General features: G+C 37.4%; 3 protein-coding genes across 4 annotated transcripts; all 3 read right to left on the bottom strand.

Moving 5' to 3' along the window:
- Positions 1-18: 18 nt before the first annotated feature.
- LOC135690651 (glycoprotein-N-acetylgalactosamine 3-beta-galactosyltransferase 1) lies at positions 19-1,490 on the bottom strand. The gene has a single exon (XM_065208261.2). The coding sequence runs from the start codon at positions 1,387-1,389 to the stop codon at positions 364-366; it is 1,026 nt and encodes a 341-aa protein (XP_065064333.1). The 5' UTR covers positions 1,390-1,490; the 3' UTR covers positions 19-363.
- Positions 1,491-4,323: 2,833 nt separating this feature from the next.
- Positions 4,324-16,715, bottom strand: LOC135690588 (8-oxo-dGDP phosphatase NUDT18). 2 transcript variants are annotated; one of them, XM_089113940.1, is made up of 6 exons: positions 16,586-16,676; positions 8,306-8,412; positions 7,401-7,621; positions 6,915-7,061; positions 6,471-6,567; positions 4,324-5,681 (listed from the first exon to the last, which is right to left on the bottom strand). In XM_089113940.1, exons 1-6 carry the CDS (start codon positions 16,659-16,661, stop codon positions 5,454-5,456), a joined length of 876 nt encoding a protein of 291 aa, XP_088970066.1. In that variant the 5' UTR covers positions 16,662-16,676; the 3' UTR covers positions 4,324-5,453. The 2 variants fall into 2 exon arrangements, with proteins under 2 accessions (XP_088970066.1, XP_065064252.2); XM_065208180.2 differs by having other exon boundaries at positions 4,328-5,681; positions 8,306-8,463; positions 16,586-16,715.
- Positions 16,716-18,682: 1,967 nt separating this feature from the next.
- Positions 18,683-20,053, bottom strand: LOC148960291 (ankyrin repeat domain-containing protein 49-like). The gene is made up of 2 exons (XM_089113955.1): positions 19,622-20,053; positions 18,683-19,324 (listed from the first exon to the last, which is right to left on the bottom strand). The coding sequence occupies exons 1-2, from the start codon at positions 19,986-19,988 to the stop codon at positions 19,077-19,079; spliced, it is 615 nt and encodes a 204-aa protein (XP_088970081.1). The 5' UTR covers positions 19,989-20,053; the 3' UTR covers positions 18,683-19,076.
- Positions 20,054-20,059: the final 6 nt, after the last annotated feature.

Genomic DNA, 20,059 nt, shown 5'->3' with positions numbered 1-20,059 from the left:
TCATTTAAACACAAATAATAAATTTGGATGATGCAGGCATAACTTAAAATAAAAAACTTGTCAATATCAGTGTATAATTTTTAATGTTCATTACTCAAAACTTTATCTTTACATATTTATTTTTTAAACTTTTAAAATCAATGGGCTTAGCAATTTTCCAAAAGACTAGAAAATCTTCCTAATAGTCATATTAAAAAGTGTATCATTCTATGAATTAAGTTGCAAATTTTTGGGAATGAAAAAGCCTTGGTAGATATATTTGCAATTGTTCACTACATCTATAAAAAGTTATCCAAAAATACAATTGCATTCTACTTAAGACCACACTAGGATTTGATTTGGATAGAAATCTAAATTATAAACCTATATTTGTTTGAATCCATATGGTTTTAAATGATAAACAAGGTATTCCAAAATATAGAAGGTATCATGATTTATGCCATGAAATAAAATTGATCTGTCTGAACAGGACTCAGGTCCACTTCTAAAAGGAAAGCGGTTTGAACTATGAATCCAATGATGTGACTTGATAGCATTAGGTACAACATGATACTCAGGTGCAAAGGGGTGAAATGTCTCACGCCCTTTGGGATCACGTGAATCAGAAGGGTGCACATCAAATGCTGCAAGGCATTTGCCAACATTACTATCCACAAGATCAGACTCAACATTGCATTTCATTGGGTTGTTCATGGCTCTCATGAATGTTTTTAGTGTTCCTTTGCTAAATACATATCCTGTACTTTCTGTGTTATACCCCCCTGAAGTCTTATACCATCGACCAAGGTAAACTGTGTTTTTTGGGTCAAACTTGGAGAGTAGAAGCCTCAGATTCTCGGCAATTACATATGTAGTATCATCAGCTGCTAGAAACCAATCTGCATCATTGAGGTGCTTTTCATAAACATACTTCCAAGCAGCTCTGGTCTTTGACCAAACACTCTGTACATTAGCGCCTATTGCTTGAAGATTTATAACACCAGGAATGTTACGGTTTTCTTCTGTACTCATGAAAAGCAGTACGTTGCAACGTCTACCCCAAGTCTCTTTCACAGCCTTGATGTGTGTATCTAATCTTTCAGGACTGGTCATTACCCAACACAACACTTTCACCTTATTCTCCAACGCTTTAGCAATTGCATCTCCTCCCTTATGGTGCTCGTCATTAAGATCATCAAATATAATTGGCTTTGACAGGCTCTCTTGTATATTAATCTCTCGAATATCGTCACCATGCGTTGGTCCTAAGCTGTATCTACAACCAACAACAAACTGCAACCCATACAGTTCGGCATATAATGTCGCGAGTAAGACGCCAATTGAAAGGCCTAGCCCAAGAGCAGTGGCGTACTCATTAAAAGGATTAATCCCGGTTGATTTAATGGCCATCACTCTAAACGTTTCAGCTCAGCATCGCAAAGTTTTGCTATGTGCAGAAGAAGTGGTGACGAGGCAAACAAAGCCAGAAGTGAGTGGATTACAAATGAAAAATTCAGAGCAACAACAACAGCATTTAGATTTTTGTTGGTTAAAATTTTGGACCCAAAATTTCCACAAATGTCTGAACAAATGTGACCCATAATTCCGCAAACATGATTAAAGCTATACCCATTATTCTGCAGAGCAAATAAAACTCTTGAAGCACATAAAAAATCATTAAACAAATTTTGCATGTCGTCCTTTGCCCCAAAATACAACATATACAAAATCAATATTACAGATATTTCATACTTTTATTTCTAACTGGACATTCATTTTGTTAATGCCAAATCTCCCCCCTAATAATTTTGCAATACTTCCACAAAATGGTACCCATAATTCTGCATGTTTCTTCAAATGGTACCTATATTTCCGCACAAATTTCAAAAATTAGTACCGATAATTCGGCACTTTAAAGGAAAAAGGTACCCCTAAATAATGGCACGTCCCCGTACCTTCAAACATGTTAAGGTACACACCCCCTCCCCCTCCCCGAGAGCAAAAAGGACTTAACAAACAGAGCTATTGATTTAAACTCCAAGACATTTACCAGGATAAATTCTGTAAAACCAATATATTTGATACAGAGACAGAAAGCATAGTAGTCAGTGTGCCACAAGAATCTTGTTTAGCATTGTTCTTATTGACACCAGCAATCTTCAGCAGGTCATCAAGAACCAGAACCGAAACAAGCAGAGATGTAGTCGTAGAATTTTAACAAGGAGGGCTCTATGAAATTTCTAAGTTGTTCTTGTCATGTAATCATTGAAATTTGAACATGGAGAGGGTTGATGTTTTTCCGAACATTGTTTGAGCAGCCAGGTACATTGACTGTGTTGAGCGTCAGCCGAGATGAGAGCATCAAATCTATGGGGAAGAGTGCGGGGGGGGAGGAGACTTCATTGCAAGTGGGGAGGCAAATGTTTATATTGCTCAGGGGTTCGGTGAAAGCCGCCACCGGTTGACGGCGAGAAAAATTTTGAGATATGGCATTCCAAGGTTGGCAAAAAATGCATCTAAAATATTGATGTCATCGATAAGGAAGAATTTTTTGTTCAACAATAATGACCCATTGGTTGGATTTTGAATTGAAAAATTTCCTGCTGTGTTAACAAAAGAGAGGTGATTTTATCAGTTGATGAACAATGCTACTAAAAATGTCATGCAGAACTGTTTGTAATAGGGTTATTTTGCCAAATAAATGTATCCACCCTTTTATTATCTTCGAGACTAAATGGTTTTTCCATCCATGAGAAAAGAAACAAATAGACGCAATGATAATGTTGAAACGTCTTTCTTCAGATCAAACGATCTTTCCGCGATAAAAGGTTCTATAAATATAATGTTTCTCTACGGTCGTCCCGTAACGTCGATTTGTTCTCTTAATAACAGGCACAGTCTTTCTCAAGCACTGTCCTCTCAAATATGTCAAATAATCCACAATAATCGTCACGCGCAATGTCTCAAATAGCTATACGTGTCCTATAAATCCATAATTTATGCCGACAAGATCTTTCACAAGCATCTTGCCACATAAGTGAAACGTCGAGAACCTAAATATACAAAATATCAAAACTTAACCTAATCGCTCTTAACCGAATTCCATTTCCAACTTCAACTCCAACTCCAACGAACTCAAAAACTAACTTTATATGTAACACGCCCAAAATATAACTAAACAAGAACTTATTGTAATGCTACATAGCTACGTAAATTTACATAATAATAGTGAATACAAAATATATTAGTCCCAAGATTAATTACATAAACTGAATAATGATACTAAAAATCCCAAAAGAAATAGTTAATGAATCTAAAGGTGCAATTAGAAAACAAAAGGAATTATAAACAATCGAATGTGCGAACGGTGATAAAATTACTAAGGTTACAGGATGCAAAACAAACGAAATCCAAACTAGCACTATTACATGCTATTCATTGGACTTGGAAAATATTCATAGTTTGCAGATATAGAAAAATAAATTTTGAAATAAATACAGCTTTAAGAACACCAGAGACTAAAATTATCCAAAAAATAAGAACATCCAGCGTTGAAAAACATTGAATTGTTCTTATTGTTCTTATAAAAAAGAGTGTAGTGCATGAAATATTAAAAATAGACAAGATAGAGTCAAACAATAGCAACCGGTGGTTGAATCAGGCATTTCTAAATGCAACAAAAAAACAACTGTCTCTACAAAACTGCAACTAAACGTAGTCAGTAAGAAATCATTCAAGAATTTTCCAACTGTATTTGTCAAACTTTGTGTACATTTTCTTGCATATAAAGCTTGCAATGCCTTTAAATCTTTCAGTTGCCTATCTTTTCCTTTTCTGGTTTAGTCGTCAAGTTTTGGTGAAGTAACAATTCTTCACCAATTTCTTTGCATTATATGATTCTTGGCTGTATCCAAGCACAAACAATGAGGAGGTGCTGAGCCCCCCATACTTTTTTCGAAAATGTTAACAAGGATGGCTGTGCCCCCTGAGCCCCCCACTGTTACATCCCTGGAAACAAGATGAAGGTCCCTTTTTCGCACAATTCTAAATCCGAAAATTTTCAGTTTTCATGACTGAGAGAACATGTAAGTAATCTCCTAAGATGCAATGAATAGATAAACGAAATACTTTAATGGGTGCTTATGAAAATGAGGGTGCTTATGACAGTCGCTAAGATCCTTGATAGAAAGCCAATTACAAAACCATCTAACTTTCCACTTTCCATTGTATCAAAACTTTTGCTTATTTCTGCAGGTGTTCCCCCAAATAATGTTACCATATCTAATGTGGCTTCAGCAGTGGCGTCGTGGCCGGGGGGAGGCAGGGGGAGGCAGGGGGAGGCATGGGGAGGCAGGGGAGGCAGGGGAGGCAGGAGGGACCGTGACCCCCTCTGCTTTCAAAATTTGATGGATTTTCGGATGAAATCATTTTTTTTGGAGTATTCCCAGAATTGAGCAGTGGGTAGTTCTCAAACTTTTAGCAACATAAATTACTTGCACTAAAGTATTTATCGTAATCTCGAGGGACAATTAACTTCTGTAAAGAAAATTCTATATTTCCACAAAACCAAGTTATGAGCCTTTCTGCCCTGCCCTTACACTTGCATGAAATGCCTCTATTTAAGTAGAATTAATCAAAAAAATTTTGTCGAAAATGTTTCTTTCTTGCCCCCTCTAGAATTCAATCGCCACGACGCCCCTGGGCTACATTGCTCTGTAAACTTCATCTAGCTTCGACTCGAGTACGAATTCTTGTAATTTTTCCAACGAACCCCTTTCTCCTTTAGTGTTAACAAATATATTCAATAAATTTAAAGTTTCTTGCTGAATAACGTGAATGTGAATTCAGTCAAAAACGAGAACCCTTCATTGTTTCCTATTAGCTTTAAGGCTACTTCTTTCAATTGAAGATACCCATTAATTTCCACGAAAAGAAAGCTGACATTCCCTACACACGCACTCGTGAGCCTCATTTTATTTACTGGGGTTGCTGTTGTTAAACTGAGATAAAACGGTGCATTATGCATGCCAGTTTCCCGCAGCATTGATAGAATAATTAATACTAAATGCGGTAGACTCTAAAAAAGTATCACTATACTCCTTATATTCTGAGATGTCAACAAAAAGCATTAGAAATAAAGCTTTAGTTGCATATGCTTATAATTTTTTTCCAAAACCAAACAGAAGTAATTAAAGTAATCTTTCTAAAAGAAGTGAAATGCAACAAGCAATTAGACCGTTTTGAAACCTGTAGCCAATGCGCTTACTGTTGACAATGCTGTAAAAAGTAGCGTTTTTATCCAATATGACCAGAGCAGTCCTTTATGAAAAAGCAATATATTCAAATAGCAGTTTCACAAAAAGATATTAGATAAAAGACGCCTTTAATATAAGCTGAAGAAAGCATCTTGATTGAAATGCGTCTAGATAAATTCGAAATCGTCAAGATACACAAATGAATAATCTTACAGTGTATCATAAAATAGGGGCACATAAACATTTTTCGATGATATTTCTGAGGGAGCTGCACAATTGAGAATCTTGCAAAAGTTCCCAATACTGATGCAAATCCTGTTGTTGGACTTCCTCATTTGCCTGTGCAAGAACATGCAACATGAAGCCATCCGTCTTTGAAAACTCTTTGCCAGTGTGCTCCAAAGAAATAACTCCATGACTTGTGAAAGAACCAACAAAGCCGCTAGTCTACAAGAGGAAACGGAAAGAGGAAATGCCATCATTAGCCAAAACGAAGAGAGAATTCCGAACTCAAATAACTTAATACCAACATATACAAGCAGTAAATAGAGTACTGTCTAAGTAAAAATTGTGCAGCACAACCTTTTGCGAGCACTGTCTTAGTAAAAACTGAGAAAGAATGCAGCACAACCTTTCGCGAGTACTGTCTAAGTGAAAATTGAGAAAGAATGCAGCACAACCTTTCGCGAGTACTGTCTAAGTAAAAACTGAAATATAATGCAGCACAACCTTTTGCGAGCAATTTTTTCCCAAGCATGCTTTAATATGGCATTGACATATGCAATATGCAAAATAGGCTGCAAGTGCCTCTGAGGCTATTCAAAAAGATTTCTTCAAACGTTTTAGCATTAAACCTCATCAAGGGGATGTCTCAAATGCTTAGTAGCAATAAAAAGCTAAAGAAATCTCAAGGTTCGCAATATGCCCATACAAAAATAGTAAGTTATGTTATTTTATGAATCAGGATGTATTCTGGTGTCATGTTCGTGGAAACAAAGTAAAGAAGGTTCCGCCAAGTGTACGATCAAATAGCTATGTTTCAGTATTGATAACATAGGTGTAGCATCTGGGTGGAGGGAGGGGGCAGGGACTTGCGATAAATTTTATGGGGTTTCGCCAATTTAATAATAAGGGTACTAAAAAGCAAACATTGGGCAGCCAACTCTGATTAAAAGATACAAGCCCTAGTGTGAAGAGGATGCCTAATGCTCATTGAATGTTAAACGTTTGTTTTACCTGCAAAATGGCGAGAATGGCACTCTTAAGGTCACCATCCGCAGATTGAATAATCTTTTCGGTGAAATGACCTGACTTTCCAAGGAACATGTAAAGGCTGTCAATTAGAAAGTAAAACAGTTAATAATAACGAAAGATCCTAGTATATTACACAAGAAAGTGGATATCATCAACCCCTGTGGATGAATCTATATTGGCGTGATTGGTGCTGCAAAGGCAGTGTTGGAAGATACTCTAGTTTTCATTTCATTTCTCCACTCCTCCACAGATGTATGAAACATTTTAAAAGGGAACCTTAGACTTCAACGCCTTCAACATCTAGCATCTTTAAGTATAATTAGATGGCAGGGAGTGGACACCTAGCATACGAGCATATCGAGAATGATTTACACGTACTTAAGTTAAGACTTTGTTTATGACTCGATGTAAACAAATGGCACAGACCTATCTTTTCCAGCAGAAATAAGGTACACTCTGACAATGCAAACGGCATGTGGCTTGAGTGTTGGCAACAGATATGCCTCCTGGACTGACAGCTTTGTTTTGTACCATGAATCACCATTCCGAATGAGCGGTATTATATCTGTGCACCTTAAGGGATAAATAAAGAAGACATTTTTGCTCAAAGAAGCAAACTGAAATAAAATAAGATAAAAAGTAGTCAAAAGTAAGAAGGTTTAAAGGTAGGAAGCATCTCAGAATATCGTGTATATAAGTCTTAGGCTCTCCAAAAAAATCAATTATTTGTATGTCTATATTAAAACTCTCATTGAAGTCAAAACTCATAAAAATTAGGAATAGAAGGAAAATATCTAAATTGAGGAATTCCCACCAGTTCTAATTGCTTGCTTATACAGAGTGGCTTTAATATCACACCAATAAAGCCGTTTGAGGCTTGGACTTTGACATCGATAACCTATAACAACTGACCTTAAATCCACTTGATCTCCCGCCAAAACATCGCATATCGGGATCCATCTTGCTTCTATTGAATGTTCATCCTCTTGATCTGGGGTTTTCAGAGTATCATTGGTGCACTTGCATGCAAACGTAAACCTAAACCAAGATGGTCCGCTGCTCTCCACTGAAAGCAGACTAAGAACATCGACATCTGCCAATGTCTCCTCTTTTACTTCTCGCTTTACAGCCTCCTACAACACAAAATCGCGTTCTGGAGCAAAATCGTCTTGGAGCACAAGCGCCTGCAAATGCTTCTTCATAATTAAGAAATAACGCTAGTAAAAGTTGCTGACGAATTTTGAAGGTGAACCGAAAGACAGTTCTGGGCCTCATTGGACCTAAAATTGATTTAGAAAGAAACAGGTCTGACAGGTAAATACTAAACTTTGCAAAAATTTACTTTGTATGTCAAGAATGATACCAGTATGATGAAATGATAACATGTTATCACATTTTAATGTACTTTTGCAGTAATTTTAGCAGGTGTCTATTATAATATTTGAATTCTTGCAAAAATCGCTGAAGTTTTTGAACTATGGTTTTATGGGGAAGCATTTCTTCTGCGAATGTAGCTTTTGACAAAATAGTAAAGAGGTAGAAATCCAACTTTTTATATGGGAGATGGAGGGGGGGGGGGGGAATGTTAAAAAATAAGCACGTTTACTGACCAAAGCACTTGAATCAGGTTTTAACTGACAATTCAACAAAATCTGGATGGCTCTGACCCTATATCCCCAATATCCCCGCAATTTCCGCCCCTGTAACCATTGCTAAGTTGAATTATGTTTGCTACCAAAATATTTCCTTTGTCAATTTGTTCATCAGCAGAAAAAGAAAACAACTGGATCATCAATCTTTACCATCAAACAAAATACCTCAATTGATTCATCTCTTTCCATCTGCCCTGCTGGCAAATACCATTGGCCATAACAACTCCTTTTCGATTCTCTCATCATGAGCACTGAAGAATCTCTGATTATCACTGCTGCCACAATGTAACACACGTTGTATTTAATTGCTATAGGCTTAAACTCTAAAAGTAAATTTCATTAAATTTACTAGTGATTCCCTTCTGTCGTCACATTTATGCCTTAAGAATCATCAACTTCACAAATAAAAAGCAGACATGGATAAAAAGCGAACATTTACAGCCTATTATACCCTTAATTTGGGAATCCAGCAGGAAAGACTTTTACTGGCTGCACAATTCAACCTGTTGGCAAATATATTGACTGGACATTATTGGCAAGTGTCAGTAAAAAATTCAGGGCAACTGGCTTTACAAATTGACTGTGCTCTTACCGAGTTACCTTTCTTCAAATAGCTAAAATGTGGAAAAGCCAAAAAAGCTTAAATAAAACTAAACAAAGTGACATGCAACTTCTTGTGACAAAGTTTACTGATGGGAAGGAGTTTGTCCCACCCAAGACTGAAGCAAATCCTTTGAATTTATGAAAACAAAAAAAACAATACTTAATGACAAATGGGATTAGGATGTGATCAGACATGAAAGAAAATGAGAAAAAAGTACAGCAAACATTTAAGCAAAGAAATTTCCACGCCCACGACTTTTCAACAGGATAAAATCTTAGATTGCCTTTCGACAGAACCGCCAACAGAGGAGCATAGCAAGGGCAAGTGCCCCGGGGTCTTGGCTCATTATGGTGCCTGTACAGTAGAATCCCGTTATAACGTACTCGGTAATTATGTACTTTCGGATATAACGTACTGGTGTGCTTGGTCCCGGTAAAAGGTGTGCTTGGTTTTAATCAATTTTTACTTACCCTCGTTACAACGTACTTTGGATATAATGTACTTAATACACTGGTCCCTTAAAGTACCTTATAACCGGATTATACTGTAATCATGGAATTTGCTTTCATTGTCATATTCTGAGTTCTATATTCGCTGTAAAACAAGGGGCCACACCCATTGGCTGCCCTAGGGTCTACCTTTGCTCTTGGTTGCTCTAGCTATCAGCATGTTAGGCGTTCATCAATCAAACAACAGAAGACCAAATTTTTCGCTGAGAACGCTGATTGTCAGGGCCTGAGCACCCCATGTCCCTTTTATTTTTGCCACTGCAGACAAGAACAGCCACTTTCACAAAAGACTTCAATTTAAAAAATTATTTTAGCTAAAATATCAATTGAACATAACAATTGATTAAAAAAATGAAACTGAACATTTACATATTTAATCGTGCCCTAGTTTCTTGTTCTAAAATAGTGATCTACATTTTCTATGATAATTCTATTCATCAAAATCAACATAAACATCTTCTTCCACTTCTCCTGTGCCAGATTATCAGAGAGGCAGGATTAGTTTTTCACAGTATAGAGATAAGACGGGATTAATAGAGAGGCAAGAATAAGTGCAAGGGCAAGAATTGAAAAAAAAATACAGTAGGTATGCTGTTCCGATGCAAAACTTAATCTTACATGTAAGTTAAATTATGACACACTCTGAGGTAAGTTTGGGGGCAAAAATACTCTTTACCATAGAGAAAAATTCAAAAAGTCTCCACGGTTAACAGTACGGTCTACAGTTTCTCAGGTCTGTGAACGGCAGTGGGCTTGCTTGATGCAAGGGCGTGTCATACATGAACTTCATTTTTAGAGCACATCGCCTCAAGAGCTGAAATCATCGGGAAGCCCGAGAGAGGGTCTTTAGACTCAGGCTGTTTGTTTAAAGTCAAGAAATATGCCTCTAGTCTTTCTGGTGTTGGCTATAAACATTTGTTTCCGAAAAGCAAGCATTTTTAAGGCCTGTTTTTTCTATAAAAGAAAAAAATGTCTTCACTTTCAAAATCATCTAGCTATTAAGAGAGCAATTCAAAAAATAAATTGAAGTAGGGTCTCAATTTTATCAAAGTGGAACACCAAAACACAGCTTGGAAATTTCGGAATTTAGAAACAGCTACGCAGATTACATTGTTTCAACAAAAAAGAGCTTCAGTTGCATTTTCTGAGTTTCATTTTCAATTTTCGGTTGCTCTGGAAGCAATTTCAACATTTTTAGGCACCCAAGCACATAGTAAGTATCTCTGAATTCACCATAACAAAATCCCTCAAGCAAAGAAAAGTTTTTTTAATGAAAGTATTTTACAGGCACACCTATCATCAAAGCTCAGTTCTCGTGTTTTCGTAATAATGGATATTGTACAGAAATAGAAGAAACTCGAAAGTTTTTTGCAATTCATATCTTAACTACAATTTCTTGATAAATTCTATATTATTTCCCGCTTGAACTGATTAAAACTTTCTGTTGCTTGTTACGGTTATTCGAATTTTTTTAGTTAAAAAACTTTGGCGTCTGTATGACCATTTTCTAGCGAAGGGTGCAATACTTTCGAACCGTAAGTGTAAAACCTTAAGAGAATTTTGGGGCATAACTCCTTATGAATGTATGATGAAAGTTTCATACATTCGGAAAAGAAAGTATTGATTGATTCTTCTCAACCACGTATACAGAGATGGTATATCCTTCATGCTTTGATTTATGATGCTTCTAAAACTGTCAGTGTTCCATGGGCTCCGTGGCAGGATGGAAAGTTGGAGGGGGGGGGGGGGCTTGTAAAGGGGAAATTTAGAAATTACAACAAAAGATTTTTGAACAAAGCTCTCTTGTTTTGCAAAAAGTAGGGGGGTATGCCCTGTGTTCATTTCCTTCTTGCATCAAACACACTTTACTTTCCATCTATACTTTCGCTGTCGATCAATACTTCGGACTTCTTCGGACGTCGGACTTCGGACTTCGGACTTCGGACGCTGTCGAGGTCGAGACGAAAGCGCTGATCGGTGGACGAAAGACAGAAATTTATATATGTTGCTTTTCCTTGCCTCGTTTCTGTTTTTTTTTTCCAACTGGGAGGAGATTGAAAAAAAGATGGGGAAAAAGACCATGAATTAAAAAACCAAGCTAGGGCAAAAAGTAGCAATAAAAGTGCGACCTAAAGAAAATTTCCAGATTTGCCCGACAGATACAATGGCAGCCATAAATTTGCCCGACAAAATCTGCTTTTTTGAAGATTGCGGGGGGGATGCAGCACCCCTCCATACCCACCCAGTAGTTTCGCCCCTGCTTGCAGGGCCTTGCCTTCGGCAAGGAAGCACTTGCTGATGGGTGATGATGTGTGTTTTGGTATGCTTAATGGCAAGCAAACAAAAGAAGCAAGTTATGATTGTTGAAATAATCTGTCCAGCGCTTTTATGGATAAAAAAGAGGGAGGCACAGTCATTGTTGCAATGGCATTTTGACAAAACAGTGGAAGCAGAAACGGGGGCTTTACATGGTGCGCTTCTAAAACTGGATCATATATTTACATGGATCATAGATTAGCCTGTTGAGAACTCTGTTGTGGGAAACACGGGGTTCTTCTCTACAAGTTTGATATGTTCCTTGAAAATTGTCATTTGGGCAGTGAAATGCAAATGGACAACTTGTGACAATGGCAGCTTGTAAATTCGTAGCAAAATCTTTTGAAATGGCACCCTTTCCTTTTTCGAGTATTTTACTAGCTGCTACCCTCATGTATTTCTTCTGTCCCATTATTTCATGAATAGTAAAATATCCATTCCTTTTTTCTATAGTAAATCGACATTGTTCTTAGGGGGAGAGGGGGGTGGCTGAAATTGCCTTTGAACACTAAAGGGAACTGTTAACAGCTGTTAGGCAGTATTGTTTAGATGGAAGTGGATTCTTCTGAATTTCGCGCGACAACAGACCGAAAAACTGCATTTGGAATAATTCGACGTTACGTTTTTGCAAATAATTTCGAGCAACCATAGACGAGCAACTTCTAGGAAGTTACTGAAAATCACATTTTAAAACTTTGTAGCGTAAGCACGTGACGAAGATCCGAGACTCTTCTCTATGGCCACCGATCAGGTTTTGTAGAAACTATTCAAAAGTGTATTTATAGCAGTTTTATCTCCATAAGCCCTGTTTGACAGGAGCGCCGACAATTTTTCCACCGGTGACTACTGCAGACAGTTTCCGACAACGTTTTCCAGCCGATCGGCCCTCCGCCTGCGCAGAGGGTTTGTTTACCTGAACATTTATTTTAGGAGTAAGTCTTAAAAATACACTGCAATGCCTGAATTGTGCTATTTTGTTGTACTTTCTTTCTAGAAACATGATAAGTGACGTCTTGAAGCTAATTTCGGACACCTGACTCGTACCGGGTTCTGTTGTCACGCCGTTCTGAGAATCGCAAACTCTTCTTAAAAAATTTATTACAACGCAAAAGAAATATTCTTGATCATGAATACTGCACTTTAGAATACAGAATTCAATGAATAATTCAGGGGTGTAGTTTTTTTTGCAATATCATTTAGAGTTTTGAATGAAAAATTGTAAGTAATCACAGGGAGGCATGAATGCGGCCTAACCAATGAGTTATAAGAATAGCTAGAATAGCTAGAGAGATACCATGAAAGTGAGGCTTGAAGCCACAAGGCGTTTCGAAGAAATTCACTTGCACGGCAAAAGTTTTCTGACGGGTTGTTGTGTTCTGCGAGTGTGTGATTTGTAAAACGCGTACTGCTTTCGAAATGGTTATTTCTTGTGCTGCCTTTGGTTGTCAGAATCGACAACGAGATGGAAGTAAGGGTGGAGGAACTGATGGTGATCAGATTGATAGTCAAGAATGCGAAAATTCGATGGGAGTAGGGGATGTTGATGGAGCTAGTAGGCCTAGGCCTGTCTCATTTCACCGGTTGGTTTCTGATTGCTAATGGATTTTATAGGGTCTGCTGGGTCTAGGTTTATAATTTATCAGTTATTTTAGAATTCATTAGCAGCTAGGATGAGATTTTTTCCAAGGTTTTACTATTATTTGTGGGTAGATGGAAAGTTTTGCTCGGCGAAGCCGCCTGGTCATGGTTGCATTTCTCGTTAAAAAAAATGATTGTTCCAGACAGTCATAAATATATATTTTATTTGCTTCAGATGGGTTGAGAGTTTTGAGATTCTTGGCCTTTGAGATTCGTGGTGATTTTTCAGGTTGGTTGTTTGTTAAGCCTTTTTTGCTTTTTGGTGCTTTTCAGGTTTCCTGCAAATGAGGAGAAGCGGCAACTCTGGATTGCAGCAGTGAGGCGTTGGAAATGGCACCCTACAAAATACTCCTATATCTGTAGCGATCACTTCCTTGTTACAGATTACAAGGTACCCCCTGGTCAGCCAAGGCCACGTTTGGCCCCCTCTGCTGTACCATCCATTTTCCCAAAGTTCCCAAAACACCTCATGAGAGAGCCACCAAAAACCAGAAGGAAGTTCGTGAGGAAGAACCCATGTTTAAAAAAGGGGGCAAAGGGACAGCAAAAAAGCCAAACAGTTAAAAAACCTAAAGAGGGAAAATCTGATCCCAATTCACCAACAAAAATGCGACTGAGAACAAAAAATCAAAATGCTTCAACAAAAGCTGCGTAGACGAAATCAGAAAATAAAAACAATGGGTGACCTTATTGATACAATGAAAAATAAAGAACTTCTTTCCCAGTCAAGTGCAGACCTCCTTAAGGATCAATTTTCTGGCACCTGTTTGGAACTTTTCCTGAATGAGGTTAAAAATAAGGGCCGTAAACCAGCTGGAAGGCGATATAGCAAAGAATTAAAACAATTTGCCCTGACTGTAAATTTCTACTTGCACAGAGCATATAATTTTCTACGCAAAATTTTTAAGCTACCACATGAGTCATCCATTAAGCAGTGGACAGCTTCCGTCAACTGTGAGCCAGGCTTCCTTACTGAGGTTTTTCAGGATCTTGAAAACCAGTCCAAAGATAAGCCAGAAATGTTAGATTGCGCCTTGCTTATTGATGGAATGTCAATTAGGAAAGAGGTAACTTATGATCAGCTCAAGTCAAAGTATTCTGGCTTTGTTGACTATGGTAACATCATTCCAGAAAACTCTGAAAACCTTGCTTCTGAGGCTTTAGTTTTTATGTTGACCGGCCTAAAGTCACACTGGAAATGTCCAGTTGGATACTTTTTAACAGACAAATTAAATGCTGAATCACAAGCATCATTAATCAAAACAGGCCTTTCTTTAGCAGCTGATCATGGCTTTAGAGTCTGGTCCATAACATGTGATGGTACATCTACCAATTTAAGCACACTGGAGAACCTTGGATGCAGATTCACAGATAAATATGACATCATGATTGTTAAATTTAAGCATCCTACAAGAGATTATTTTGTTTATTCCACATTAGATGCATGTCACATGTTAAAATTGGCTCGCAATGCCTTAGGAAACCTAGGGTCATTCAAAACATCAGATGGGGAAAGTATCTCTTGGAAATACATAACAAATCTTTCAGTCTTGCAAGACAAGGAAGGTTTTACTTTAGCAAACAAGTTAAATTCAGAACACATAAATTGGGAAAAACACAAAATGAAAGTCAAGCTAGCAGCCCAAACATTCAGCTCATCTGTAGCTGATGCATTAGAGTTTCTGAAAACTGACATGAATCTTGAAAGCTTTCAAGGTTGTGCTGCTACAATCCAATTTATTAGAAACATTGATAGGCTGTTTGACTTTCTTAATTCTAGGCACCCAATGATGAAAGGTTTTAAATCACCTATAAGAGTCACAAATTTAAACAGCTTAAGACAACAAATCCAAAATATCTCAGAATATCTTCTTAGCCTGAAAGCAGGTAATGATCAACTTCTGGTAAATCATTGTCGCAAAACATTCATCTTGGGGTTTGTATCAGCATCAAAGTCAATTTTTTCCATAGCCAAAGAGTTACTTATGAGAAATAATGATCCTTACATATTTTTGCTGACCTACAAATTCTCTCAGGATCACATTGAGCTTTTGTTTTCATGTGTATGTGCTCGAGGAGGATTCAACAACAATCCAAACACAGTACAGTTCAAGACAGCTCTTCGCCAAATATTAATGCGAAACTCAATAATGGCATTCAATAAGGCAAATGTCCTTTCATTTGAGGCTGAGTCCAATGGATCAATATTCTCCCTTAGGGCCAGTAAAAGACGCAAACCTGTTGCTGAGTTGCTCAAACCCATCTCTGAGGATGAAACCATTGAAAGTGAGGAAGAACTTCACCATCTGTTTGGATCCATAAATGTAACCTCGCTGCAGGAGAATATTCTTTACTACATTTCTGGCTTCATTATCAGGAAAATTATCCATAAGATTGATTGCCAGCAGTGTTCTGAGTCTTTGGTGATTCTAGTTTCTTCCACAGATCACTTCTATGCAACCATGCCATACGCAATGCTCGTTTCCCGTAAGAACAGAGGTGGATTGATTCAAGCATCATATGGAGCTTTCAAAGTTGTGGAGCAATGCGAAAAATCTTTCAAAATGAATGTCATTAATTCGAGCCGAAATCAAATCACTTCGGAAAGTAATCTTCTTTGGAAAATGTTGATTCAAGTTGTCTCTGTGTGTGACTGGCAGCAACACTTTCCATGTATGGGCGATCATGGGTTTGAAGTGGAACCTGGGTTTCAGGATGATCACCTCGCTCAACTCGTCAAAAAAGTGTCAATTAGATACTTAACCATGCGTCTACAAACTTACGGCAAGCGATACACCCGACAAATAGTCAATTCGAACACTCCTAGCGTTAGACATCAGATGAACAAGCTCATACTATTTAAAAACATTTGACTTTTGCAGGTGTGTATAATTTAGGCCATGGCCCTTTCGAAACCGCTCACCAAAAAGGAACCGTAATCGCGAAAACATGTTTTTAAATGAGCCATAACGATCTTATTCCATAGTGTAAAGCATCCTTGTTGTTTTCTTAGTCAAGACTAAGATTGTTAGTTTGATGCGTTTTCTTTATTGCACCAGAATTATTTCCAAATATCTCGACGTCGTCACTTGTTTACTATTTCGCTGCTGTTTCTTGCCGTGCAAATGGAATATTACAGATCACCGCAAAGGCTTCACTTGAGTCTGTCAGAGGAGCCTCGTGTTGACTCTCTAGCTATTCTTATACCTCATTGGGCCTAACTAGAAATGACTTCCTCGTTCGAACACTTACGTCAACGTTCCAAGACTTTTGGCATTGGCAGTGATTAAGAGGTTTCTGCAACTCCTTATTCAAATTTACACAACTAATAAAACATCATAACAAAAATGAGTTGACGAGACACGCAAAGAAGTCTACCTGATTCTTTTGACTCTATTGTTTTACCAATTCTATTGCAAGCAGCGTTGGCAAGATATTCTGTTAGTTCCTCCATTTTTCCACTGAAAGATGTAATAGCCTCGTTTTCGAATCCTGGTAACTAAACTAATTGAAGTCACAGTCCTCGATAACTCGAACATTCTGTGACTTGAACGTTCGTTAGCTCAAACCGAGGGGGCATTTCATATAAAGAAATCCAGTACACCCCCTTTGAAAATACGAAAAAAATCCGAAAATCCGCAAGAATCCTTTAAAAATCCGAGAATCCCTTCAAGTCCTCTTGCGATTCTAAAACTACTCAAATCTCTCAAATGTACCATAGGCTATGATTTTTTTACAAATTTTAGTAGATGTTCGGAAGGTGTGTTTTAGTAGAAGACAACAAATTCAGCAATTCCCAATAAAGACAGCAGAGACAAAGACGATGAAAGGATGCTGATATCCTATGCGCTGGAGCTTTCTGGTTATCATAACTACCATGGGCACATGCTTAGTACTTTCAGGATCCTAAGCTGAGTCAAAGAGATGCACGGAATTGAAACCATAGACAGAAACCAGGGAGGGGGGGGGGCGAAGGGGGTCCCTGCTTTTCAGAGTGCGGTAAAGCAACTACTTGCAGATTACAGAGGTGCCCCCCCCAAGACATAGGTGCCCTTATTTTTACTAAATGTGCCGCCGAGACAGTCCCCCCAGTTCTTTGCAGGATCAGTAGCGGTGCCACAGAGGGACTAGGGGGACACGTCCCTCCATTTCTCGGCAGGGCTAATTTGTATTTCATCTAAATTCGATGAGAAAATGTTAGGGGAGAGGTAATATTTTGACAACGTACTTTTTGTAATAATTCTATGATTTTCAAATTGCCTTTACTTAGCTAAAAGTTAGTCATGGGCATTCCCTTCAGGTGAAATTGGCGTTCCTTGCTAGTAAAAGGGTGTTTTCGGGTGACAAATAGGGGGGGGGGGGCTTAAAAGGACGTGGCGTAGTGGCTGGAGCCGCCATTGATTGCAGGACCCTGGGCAGAAGCAAACGAAAATTTATGAAATATTTTTTAAGGCATGGAAGTATTTAGTTGAGAAAATGAAACGAGACGATAGGATACAATACAATACAATACAATACCATACAATACAACACAATACAAAAGGGATGACGTCACAAAAGTCTATTCTAAGAATTTTTTAATTTGGACACAATTACATGAAACAGCATCATGAAATATCTCTAAACATGCAAAATCAGGCAAATGTGTTCCGAAGTTGCTAGGAGACTGACAAAATTAGTTGAGACTTAATATTTTCGAAGAAATTGATATTTTCGCTTTCCTTTGAGAAATACAGTAGCTTTTTCCCTCCCTTGACTTAATGTTGAATGCATGATTTTGAAGCAAAAGTGATAGAACTATAAGTCCAACATTGATCTGCGGGGGAAGAAATCCCTGCGAGAACATTGATCTGAAGAAATCCAGAAATCCCTGCGAGAACTGAAAGGGTTTTCGAGCCCAGTGTCATGAAACAACAGATTGTTTTCTAGCCTTTAATCTAAGGCTGGGTATGTTTTTACCTTTTTCATACTTTTTGCAAATTGAGCCTCCGTGCTCATATAAAGAAGTGTGTTTTAACTTGAAATTCATTTATAGGCAATGAATCTAACTCTGCAATGCTCTTTGTAAAGAAAACAATTCAAATGAAATTGAGTGTAATGTGAAATTAATTTTAAAATAAAAGGAGAAAATAAGTCCTTTGATTCTAAGAATAGTAGGGCCACAGTTTTTTGGAACAATACAATGTATTTACTTGTTTTAGAATAACATGGTATATTATGGTCCAGTGTACATAAACGGACTGCACAAAATATAATTTATTGAAGGGTAAATTTCAATTCTTTTAACTTTTTGTTTCATTGAATTTTTTTATTTTTACTATTTTTTACCAAATTTTAAATCTTTATATTGCTTTTGCTAACTTCCTTGAACCATTTTATGAAAAACTGACGTAACAGAATTTCTCTGATACTTGCTGGTCTCGCTGGTTGTCATGTCACTACTGATGTAAAAATACTAACTTAGTTTTCTCTTGGAAAGGGGGGGGGGCTAGATTACAATTGGAGGATGCTATGACAAAAAGGTATCATACAAACTAAAAGGTCCAAATGTAACACTTTGGGTAGATTAATAAGACATTCATATCATACTATTAATAACATACTAAGACATTCATAGATTAATAACAAATCCTAAGTGCTAATCACTTTAATTGCTAATCATACTATTTAAGGAAAGAAAATATACGGTTTCAATTGTGGACAATTTGGCATGTCTCCTTGAGTTTACAATGACCTTATCAGGATGATTTTTGCTTGAGAAATTGAAGTTGATTTTATGCAAAGAACAGATAGAAAGAGATAGAAAGAATGGAAAAATGGTTGGTATGGTTTAATTGAAGATAATAAGCAACAAAAACTGAAAAAATCATTAAATACTTGGATCTACTAGTTCAAATAGTTGATGGTGGGGACCACTTCTCTTAGCAATTTCATAAGCAGTTTCATTAGCACCATTTCTTAAGGTAGGGTTAATATCTTTATCTAAAAGTAACATCTCAAGAGTTTTTGCATGTTCAGGGGTAGTTGAAGCTAAATGGAGTGGTGTCTGCTTTCCAGCTGTTTGGCAATTGATGTCAACACCCTTCTGCAGTAATAAGAAGGCAGCATCTACCTGATCTGAAACAAGAAAATAACAAACCTTGCAAAATAAAAGTATTGAGTGAAGTATATTGGCGCTAAACAATTTTAAACATAGTACATAATTCTTTGCTCTAGTCTGGTAAAAAAGACTTATCAAAATCCAAGGATATACTGAACGATCTACTGAAAATGTATTTCATTTCAAATGACGCATTCATCAGCAAAGTTACATGAGACATTTGAATTCGTCATTCAAACAAGTTGGCTGTCTGTAAGTAAAACATAATTGCAAGCAGAATATAATTGCAAGGAGAGAAAAATATAATTGCATACTCCATCTGCAAGCACAATGCAGCGGCTGCCAGCCATCATTCGTTTGTGCAGAAAAATCAGCACCACAGTTTATTAAAAAATCTATGGTCTCTAAATGTCCGTTATACGAAGCTCTATGAAGACCAGTATAGCCATCTGCATCCCTAAAATTGATCAAATCTTCTTTCATATCAAGAAGCCTTTGTACATTAGCAAGGTTTCCATTCTCACAGTTGCTAAGAAAACAGTTGCCAAGGGTATCGGGATCTGTTGAAGTGTCAATCGTTTCAATCGATATCGAAGGTTCATTTTCGCTTGTTATTGAAACATCTTCATTTATAAGGTCATAACAGTGCTTGCTTTCTGGTAAAAAATAAATTGGGTCCATAATCAACAATCATCCAGCCGAAAAACAACTTTTGTTGTTCTACAATTATCTCTTATGGAAGTGACTCGTTT

Source organism: Rhopilema esculentum, chromosome 4 (assembly GCF_057945365.1).
Source record: "Rhopilema esculentum isolate cy_ngs chromosome 4, ASM5794536v1, whole genome shotgun sequence".
In the NCBI taxonomy this organism is placed as follows: domain Eukaryota; kingdom Metazoa; phylum Cnidaria; class Scyphozoa; order Rhizostomeae; family Rhizostomatidae; genus Rhopilema; species Rhopilema esculentum.
The sequence above is the reverse complement of the archived record's forward strand: the minus strand, read 5'-3'. Positions and strand labels throughout refer to the sequence as shown.